The sequence below is a fragment of the Pipistrellus kuhlii genome, unplaced genomic scaffold (assembly GCF_014108245.1).
Source record: "Pipistrellus kuhlii isolate mPipKuh1 unplaced genomic scaffold, mPipKuh1.p scaffold_m20_p_1, whole genome shotgun sequence".
Taxonomy (NCBI): domain Eukaryota; kingdom Metazoa; phylum Chordata; class Mammalia; order Chiroptera; family Vespertilionidae; genus Pipistrellus; species Pipistrellus kuhlii.
Window position 1 is genome coordinate 113,985,610 of NW_023425404.1, and position 9,963 is coordinate 113,995,572.

At 40.6% G+C, this 9,963-nt stretch overlaps 1 protein-coding gene across 1 annotated transcript in view; it reads right to left on the reverse strand.

Annotated features, from left to right (window-relative positions):
* The window catches only part of PRTFDC1 (phosphoribosyl transferase domain containing 1), a 74,387-nt gene extending 69,880 nt beyond the window's left edge, over window positions 1-4,507 (reverse strand). The window contains 3 exon segments of the mRNA XM_036438764.2: window positions 3,967-4,025; window positions 4,028-4,105; window positions 4,108-4,507. Coding sequence (XP_036294657.2) covers window positions 3,967-4,025; window positions 4,028-4,105; window positions 4,108-4,234 — 264 coding nt within the window. The 5' untranslated portion in view covers window positions 4,235-4,507.
* Between the last annotated feature and the right edge of the window lie 5,456 nt (window positions 4,508-9,963).

Sequence of the window (9,963 nt, forward strand, 5' to 3'; positions counted from 1 at the left end):
CATGCTATTGTCAAACTGGGAGAGGTCGATGGGGGAAAAGAGACATAAGTAATACTTTCAACAATAAAGAATTTAAAAAACAAAACAAAACTCAGAACTATAAGCTAAAAGAGATGACTTTTCTTTCATGAAAATTATACCTCCATAAGCCTGGCTTTGATTTTTAAAAAGATTTTTAGAAAGCTGTTTTCTTAGAAAAAGATATAATAAGTATCAGAGTCAAGTAAATGAGAAAAAAAATATATACGAAAGAAGCACAACTACTTTCCAGGATAGAAGGAACCCAAAGAGAGAAAAGACTTTCAAAAAAGATGACACTAATAAATTAGAGTTAAGTTGCTTGCAAAAGACAGCTTCATCCTGGCCTTAGAAGTCATCAAGAAAATACAGAAATAGAAATCTTAAGAAATAGAAATAATTTTCCAGCTGCTCTATAGCTGAGGCAACTGAGACACAGAGAGTGGTAGGCAGAACTCTAAAATGCGCCCACCCCAGTCAGGTCCCTGCTGTACACCCCCAGTATGATCTCTTCCACTTGAGTGTGGGTGAGACTTGAAAATGTCATGGAAATTCACTCCCATGATTAGGGAACTAGTTAATTGACTTTGAGTTCTTCAAACGGTAGTTTATCCTGGGTGAACCTGCCCAATCAGATTATCCTTTAAAGGAGGGTCTCCTGCAGTGCGGTGCACTGCTTATGGAGAGGTAAAGACCTCTAGAAGCTGAGAGGTCTCTACCAAGAGTAAGGGGGAAACAGGATCTGAATTATGCCAAAAACCAGTGATCTTGGAAAAAGACCCCAAACCTCAGATCAGATCAAAGCCCCGAATAACACCTTAATTTCTTTTGGAAAGACTGAGCAGAGAACCAATGCCCATACTTCTAATAATAACATGATAAATGTTGCTTTAAGCCACTAGGTTCATGGCAATTTTATCATAAAGCAGTAAAAAACCAATTCAAAGGGTGAATTAAATTGTGCAAGCTAGTTTAATCAATGTGAATACTCTCAGGGTTGTGTCTCCAATAGTTCTTCACCCCAAAGTAAGGCAGTTTTAATGACTTGCACTGAATGGAAAAGCATCACAAAAGGTAGCATCATAGAGAGAAGAGGTGAAGGCTAAGGAGATGACATCTCTGGAGAATAATTCTGTTCAGTGGTGGCCAAGAGAGCCCAGCATAGACAAGTGAAGGGCCCCCTAGTCTTGTCTCATTGTACATAGTAACTCACTGATCCTAAGCCTTCCCTTCTCTACATCAAGGCCATGACTGCAATCATTCAAGTATTAACACTCTCCTCTCTGGGCTCAACACTCTCACACAAGTCTCCAGGGACAGCAGTAACAACCAGGGCAGGGTTCACTGGACTTCCTTAACACTTCTTAACACACTCACTTGTTAAGCTGGACACCAGGAAATAACCACTCAACTTTATAACCACAAAAGAAACATGAATCATTCCTGAAGCATCCTTCCATACAGATTAAAATAGATAGCAGGAGTCCCACTGCACCCTAAACAATACTATTACAGTGGTGCCTCACACAACGAACTTAATTCGTTCCAGGAGCAAGTTTGTTATGCCAAAAGTTCGTTATGTGAAACGTGTTTTCCCATAACAATACATGTTAAAAAAAAAATAATTCGTTCTGTAGCATAAAATATGCTAAGATGACATAAAAAAAGATAAATTTTTTGTTATTATTTTTATTTAGATACATCTAAAAACATAACTTTTTAAAAAAAACACACACATTTTTTTAATTTTAAGACAGACTAAGTAGAGTCTACAGAATCTTGCACATCTTCATCCATTTTCTGCTTTTTGGCCGATGGTTTCATGAAAAACCTGTCCAAAGTCATTTGTTTTTCTCTTTTCTCCAAAATCTGCCGGAAATGACGGACAAGAGAATCGGAGTAAAGATCGTTGATCCTGTTTGCTTCAGCTGAATCCGGATAGTGGGCATTGGTAAACTCCTGAACTGCTTTCCATTTGACCAGGATGTTCTTGATGTCAGCAGTTGGGATTGGTTGATTGTTTGATTGTTGCTCCTCGTTATCAGATGACGCTTCCCTTTGAGCATTGTCCTGTTGCTGGACCAGAAGTGCTTGGAGCTCTTCAGTTGTCAGCTCTTCTTCGTGTTCCTCAATAAGCTCCTCTACATCCTCTTCCTCTACCTCTAATTCCAACCTTTGGGCCACTGTGATGATGTCCTTCACCACTTCTGTGTCATCAACTACTGCTTCTTCCTGGGTCCACGAAGGCACAAGCATCTTCCAAGCAGAAATGAGGGTCCTTTGTGACACTTCTTCCCAGGCCTTCTGTATAAGTCGTATTGCCATAAGGACATCAAATTTCTCCTTCCAAAACTTTCGGACAGTCATATTGTCTCCACCAAACTCGCATTCTTCAAACACCTTATTAAAGAGGGCTCTAGTGTAGAGTCTTTTAAAGTTCGCAATAACTTGCTGATCCATTGGCTGAAGAATGGATGTGGTGTTTGGTGGCAAATACTGCACCTTGATAAAAGGATAATTTTCCTGCAATATTTCCTCTAGGTCTTTTGGGTGAGAAGGGGCATTGTCAAGTACAGTATCAGAAGGGCTTTGAGCGGCAGTTCTTTTTCCAGCAAGAATTTCTTCACGGCAGGAGCAAAGGTTTCCAGAATCCATTCGTTGAAGATAACTTGGGTCACCCAGGCTTTTTGATTGGACTTCCAATGGACGGGCAGTTTGGACTTAATAACGTTATTTTTCTTGAAAATTCTTGGATTTTCAGAGTGATAAACCAATAGAGGTTTGATCTTGAGGTCTCCGCTGGCATTAGACGAAAACATAAGGGTAAGTCTGTCCTTCATGGCTTTGTGTCCTGGCAATTTCTTCTCCTCTTTTGTAATGAAGGTTCTGCTCGGCATTCTTTTCCAGAAAAGACCCGTTTCATCGGCATTGAACACTTGTTGTGGGCAGTATCCTTCATCCTTAATACATTTTTGAAAGTTAATAGAGAACTTTTCTGCTTCTTTCTTGTCAGCACTGCCAGCCTCACCATGCATAGTAACGCTGTGGATTCCACACCTTTTCTTAAATCTAAAAAACCACCCCCTGCTGGCTTTGAATTCTTCTTCATTATCTTAATTGCTGCTACTTCCAGGGACGTTTTTCTTTAGATCGTCATAAATTCTCTTGGCTTTGTGACAGATAATATCTTGGGTTGTTACGTCACCTTTCACCTGCCTGTCCTTAATCCAAATCGCTAATAGCCTCTCCATTTCCTCGTGGATTGAAGACCTATGTTTTTCATGAAATAGTTTTGATACTCCTTTGGCTACTTTGGCTGATTTGATTGCATCCTTATTTGTCAAAATGGTGAAAATGGTGGTCTTGCTGAGGCCAAACTCTTTGATGAGGTCACACTGTTTTACCCCACATTCACTCCTTCTAATTATTTCCTGTTTCATTTCAACAGAAATCACCTTCCTGCTTTTTTTTAGAAGCCATGATATAAAAAAAATATTGAGTTTAACTTAAAAGGACAACTGCCGTGATACGTGCGTGATTTAATTCGTAATGAAGAATGATTGCCGCGATACGTGCTTAAGTTAAGCACAGTGACTAACGACTGCCTGCAGTGCCTGCGCAGAAGGATGCAATACATCGGCAGCGATCGTGGAAGCTCGGGCGAAGCAGTCGTGGAAGCTCGGGCAAAGCGGTCGTGGAAGCTCGGGCGACTTCGTTGTGTGAAACGAAGTTCGTTGTATGAATCATGAAATGAAGTTCGTTGTGTGCAGCGTTCGCTGTGCGAGGCGTTCTTTATGCGAGGCACCACTGTATATTTGAATGGCAGGTTACAGTATCTTGCAAATTTAAAAGAATTATAATCTTAGTTTTCATAACATTATTAGTTCTTTTATTCTATAAAGTTATTCATTCGAAAGGTCATATAATGACAATGAAGTAATAACTTACCCTGTAACTTTTTAGTCTGATGAAATCAACCTTTGTAGAGACATATCTATCTGAACTTTGATGTTCTTAAGGTGCTCTTTAAGATCCGCACAAAACTTGTAACCTCCTTTAAGCATACACAGGATCATAAGGTCACAGCATCTACATCTTCAATAAGATCCTTAGCCAGCTGCTCAATTCTGAAAGAAGGAATGAAAAGATATGTTAAGCCATAACTATCTCTGAATATTTTTGTTCCTTTTAGAAAAATGCATGATGTACTATGCATATTAGATTACGCAAGAAAACGTGGAGAAGAGCTTGGGAGACAGAAGCCTGCAGATAAAGCAGCTTTGTTCAAGTTTGACAAAGAGAGTGTTCAAAACATATTTCTGACAATTACATCATCAATAGCACATTGTTACTCCTCTGTGTCACAAAAATGATTAAGGTGTAAGCTATAAAGTCAAGTCATGGGTGTTGTTATTTTATCACCAGAGAGGCTAGTGGTTAAGCTTAATGCCGTGATGGCATTTGCTGATAGCATGCTCACTTTATGGCATGGAGAAAGGAAATGGAGAATGACTCACCCACCTTGCAACATTAGAGGAGACTGGAGGAAAAATCCCTTAGTAACTACCAAAATAACAACATTTGCCTTCTATTTCACAAAGATAACACATTACCTATGTGAAAGGTGCCCCAGAGTACAATTCCAGCAGGCACCATTTCCAGGGAATGCAATGTGAATGATGCCTCTTGGAGTTATGCAATGATGCAACCTTGGGTTGGTACCCAGTACCTAATTTGGAACTTTCATTGTGTTTTTTTCTCATTGTTTCATGTCTAGAAGTCCATTTTTCATGCATCCATACAACATTAAAACCTTAAATAGAGGCAGGATCTAAGGTACATCCTTACTGAAACTACAAATAGAATTAGATTTAAAACAAATAAGCTGAATGATCTGAATATATATAAAACATTATATTATGAATGATTGACATACATTATTTAATTACATAATACATTTTATATATTATATACATTTTAATTCCTCTTTTGTTTTTAAAAATTACTTTAATTCAAAAATGTTTTACTTACAATTGACATACAATATTACTTTCAGGTATACAACAAAGTGATTAGGTATCCTATATAATAAAACCCTAATATACAAATTGACTGAATGGCAGAAGGACAGGTCACTATGATGTGCACTGACCACCAGGAGGCAGATGCTCAATGCAGGAGCTGTCCCCTGGTGCTCAGTGCATTCCACAGGGGGAGCATCACTCAGCCAAAATCTGGGCTCACAGCTGGTGAGTATATCAGGTGGTGGCAAGAGCCTCTCCTGCCTCCACTGCAGACAGGTGGTAAGGAACAAGGGGTCCCAGACTGTGAGAAGGCACAAGCCAGGCTGAGGGACTCCCCCACAGTATACGAAATTTTGTGCACCTGGCCTCTAGTTTATATATCTTACAAGGTGAACACCACCATAAGTCTAGTGTCCATCTGACATCATACATAATTATTACAATACTAGAGGCCTGGTGAGCAAAATTTGTGCATGTCCCTCAGCCCAGCCTGCACCCTCTCCAATCTGGGACCCCCTGAGAGATGTCCGACTGCCTGGTAGGATCAGGTCTAAATGGGCAGTTGGACATCCTTCTCACAATCCAGGACTGCTGGCTCCCAAATGCTTGCCAGCCAGCCTTCCTGATTGCCTCTAACTGCTTCTGCCTGCCAGCCTGATCACCCCCTAACCACTCCCCTGCCAGCCTGATTGCCCCTACCTGTCCTCCCCTGCAGGCCTGATCACTTCTAACTGCCCTTCCTTGCAGGCCTGGTCCCTCTCCAACTGCTCTTCCCTGCAGGCCTGGGTCCTACCCAACTGCCCTTCCCTGTAGGCCTGGTCACCCCAACTTCTCTTCTCTGTCAACCTGGTCACCCCTAACTGCCCTCCTTTGTAGGGTTGACCACCTCCAACTGCCCTCCCTTGCAGGCCTGGTCCCTCCCAACTGCCCTCTCCTGCTGGCCATCTTGTGGTGGCCATCTTGTGTCCACATGGAAACCTTAATGGCTCCAGCTGTTTAAGTACAATTTATAACTAATTTAAGGCTGAAGGGTAAGCTATTCAGACAGAGGAGTGGACCCTAGTAAATGAGACTTAAAAAGAATAAAAATAAACTGCACATCATCAAAGACCAAACATTGTGGGGGACATATATTTCACAGAATGAAAGAAAAAAAAAAAAAAAAAAAAAAAAAAAAGAGGAGAAGAACAAGCAATAAGTAGGGAATAGTTACATATATTATCAATATTAAACTATAACAATAATCACTTTAAATGTCAGTTGTCTATATATAACAATTAAAAAGTAAAGACTGTTAGAGTGGATAAAAAGTCAAGCGCTAATTTATGTTATCGGCAAAAAACACACTTTAAACCTGAAGACACAGAAAGACAAAAAGGATAAAGACATACCATTTTAACATCAATTAAAAGGAAGCTGTAGTTGTGTAGTTGTTATATTAATTTCAGGTAAAGCAGACTTAAGAGCAAGGAAATGATCAGGAATAAAGAGGAACATTACATAATAGAGAGGTCAATTCTCTAAGAAGACATAAGAATCCTAACAGAAGTATTTAAACACTGACAGAACTGTAAGAAGAAATAGGTGAATCACTATTGCGGTTGGAGACTTTAAAACCCCTCTCTCAGAAACTGACAGATCCAGCAAGTACAAAACAAGTATGGATATAGCTGAACTGAACAATACCATTAACCAACTGGGTCTAATTGACATTTATAGAATTCTCCATCTCCATCTAACATTCTTCTCAAAAGATGTCAATAAGAAAATGAAAAGACAAGCCTTAAACTGAGGGAAAGTACTTACAAATCATATCTCTCTATATAAAACTCTAATATGCAAATAAACTGAATGGGGAAACAACAACTGAACAACCAAACAACTGGTTGCTATGTCTAGCGCTGACCACTAGGGGGTGCATGCGGAACATGGTGGGTGTTGGCCATGGTAAGATGATGGAGCAGGTGAGTGGAGGCACCAGACCAAGACTGTCATGGGGGTGAGCCTCTCTGGTGGTTACTGAAAAATTTTTGCTCCCACTCACCACTGTCCCACCAGGTGCTCGCACCCACTGCTGGCTCCTGGTACCAGTCCCGATTGCTCAGTGCCATCAGTGAGTGTGAGCAGTGCTGCCACCAGTCCTGATTACCCCTGATGGCTTCTCCACCTCCCCCTGCTCCTGATGGGTGATTGGGGCAGCAGCTGCCATTTGTACCTGCTGCTGGTGCAGGCTCCAATTGCTCTGTGCTGTCAGCAGGTGTCAGCGAGGCTGGTGCCATCAGCACATGTGAGTGGTGGCGGTGGGAGCGGGGCTGTCAGCAGACAGGGGACTAGTAGCCACAGTGGGAGGGGCCAGATGGGGGCACAGAGGATGGGCCACAACTCCCCTTTCTCCACTGCAGCCTTGAGGCCCACAGTTCCTTTCAAGATGCAGGAATGTGTGCACTGGGCCCCTAGTATCTGATAAAGGACTTGCATCTAGAAAATATAAGGAACTTTACAACTCAATAAGATGACAAACAACCCAAGTTAAAAGTTGGCAAAAGACTTAGACATTTTTCCAAAGAAGACATATAATAGCTAACATGCACACTAATCATTAGGAAAATGCAAATTAAAAACACAATGAGATTCCCTTATATATCTACTAGAATGGCTATAATTAAAACAACAGACAATACTAAATGTTGGCAAGTGTGTGGAGAAACTGAAAAACTCTTCATTGCTGATAGAAATGTAAAATGGTATAGACAATTTGGAAAATAACTGGCAGTTTCTCAGTTTTACTGTAAAATTCGGAATTCCATTCCAAGGAATCCATCCAAGAGAAGTGACAAAATATTCCCACACAAAGAAAGTTCATAGAAGCATTATTCATAATAGCAAAAAATTAGAAATCCAAATGTCTATCAACTGGTGAATCAAAATTAAATATTGTATAGTTTAATTTATAAGAAATGCCCAGACAAGATAAATATATTGAGAGAAATAAATCAGATTATGTGATTGTCTAATGCTTAGGTTAGGAGCAGAGATTGAGCAAACAAACTTTTTGAAATAATAGAAATATTGCCCTAGCCATTTTATCTCAGTGGTTAGAGCATCAGCCTGCAGATTGAGGGGACCTGTGTTTGATTCTGGTCAAGGGCACATGCCCACACTGTGGGCTTGATCTCCAGTAAGGGGTGTGCAAGAGGCAGCTGATAAATGACTCTCATTGATGCTCCTCTCTTTCCCTCTCCCTTCCTCCCTGAAATCAATAAAACTATACTGAAAAAAATAATACTGTAAAATGATGCTAGTTCTGGTTGCCCAATGCTAAAAATTTGCATTAAAAAATCATTAAATCATTTACCTACAGTGGGTAAATTCTGCAGTATGTAAATTATATCTTAATTAACTCATTTTAAAGGTGGGGATGGGCAATCCTGGACCTTACCTCAGACCTGTGAACCAGAATTTCTGGACATAAAGCTTAAGAATATACATTTTAACAAGTTCACTGGGTGATTCTCCTATATAGGGATCTGGCTTTGGATAACCTTACCAGGGCTCAATCATGTACTAGATCAGATTGCAATTAATTTAAGTGATAAAGTTCAGGTTAGAAAAGTAGGAGTTTATTTAAACCATGGGGTTTCCAACCAAATTCTTCTGAGAGTTATTAAGAGATGACCAACTATAAAGATGCCCACAGTACAACAAAAGTTTGGTTTCATTGTTAAAGTCAAGGAGGTTCTATCCCCCCCTATAATTTTCATATATCCTATATAATAAAGAAGTAATATGCAAATTGACCCTCACACCCTTGCACAAGATGGCTGCGCCCATGTGGTCAAAGATGCCACTACAAGATGGCCAGAAGAGCAGGGTAGTTGTGGATGATCAGGCCAGCAGGGGAGGGCAGTTAGGGATGACCAGGCCAGCAGGGGAAGGCAGTAGGGGGCAATCAAGCTGGCAGGGGAGTGATTAGGGGTAGATCAGGCAGGGGTAGAGCAGTTGGAAGCCAGCAGTCCCGGATTGTGAGAGTGATGTTTGACTGCTAGTTTAAGCCCAATCCCTGTGGGATCAGGCATAAACCAGCATTCAGACATCCCCCAAGGGGTCCCAGATTTGAGAGGGTGCAGGCTGGCCTGAGGGACATCCCCCCACCTCCCCAGTTCACAAATTTCTTGCACCAGGCCTCTAGTTTTAATACAAATGGTCAAAAAGGAGATTTAGCAATTTGGGAGATGCAAATTTCTTAAGTTTATTTGATCACAAAAGCTTTTTTTTCCTTCTGAAGATAAGAACTTGTATTTCATAAAAAGTTATATTAGGCATGAGAAACCCCAAACTAGACCTTTCCCCCCCCCTTTTCTTTTCTTTCTTTCTTTCTTTCTTTCTTTCTTTCTTTCTTTCTTTCTTTCTTTCTTTCTTTCTTTCTTTCTTTCTTTCTTTCTTTCTTTCTTTCTTTCTTTCTTTCTTCTTTCTTTCTTTTTTTAAATAATATGCTATAGTTTGAGAGAAATCACACAATTTTCAAGTCTTATCCAATGGAAAACTTTAAAATTCTCCTTAGAGACAGAAGTTGATAGAAATAAAACATCCTGTAATATTAATCACCTAGTCCAGTGGTCGGCAAACCGCCGCTTGTGAGCCACATGCGGCTCTTTGGCCCCTTGAGTGTGGCCCTTCCACAAAATACCATGTGTGGGCACATGTGTACAGTGCAATTGAAACTTTGTGGCCCATGCACAGAATTTGATTTTCGGCCTGGCAAGTCTATTTTAAAGAAGTGGTTCTAAGGCCGAGCCACACTCAAGGGACCAAAGAGCCGCATGTGGCTCACAAGCTGCGGTTTGCCGACCACTGACCTAGCCTATTGCAAACATTCTTTTGGCCGAGGACCTATTCCATGAAGTTCAATTTTAACTCAGAA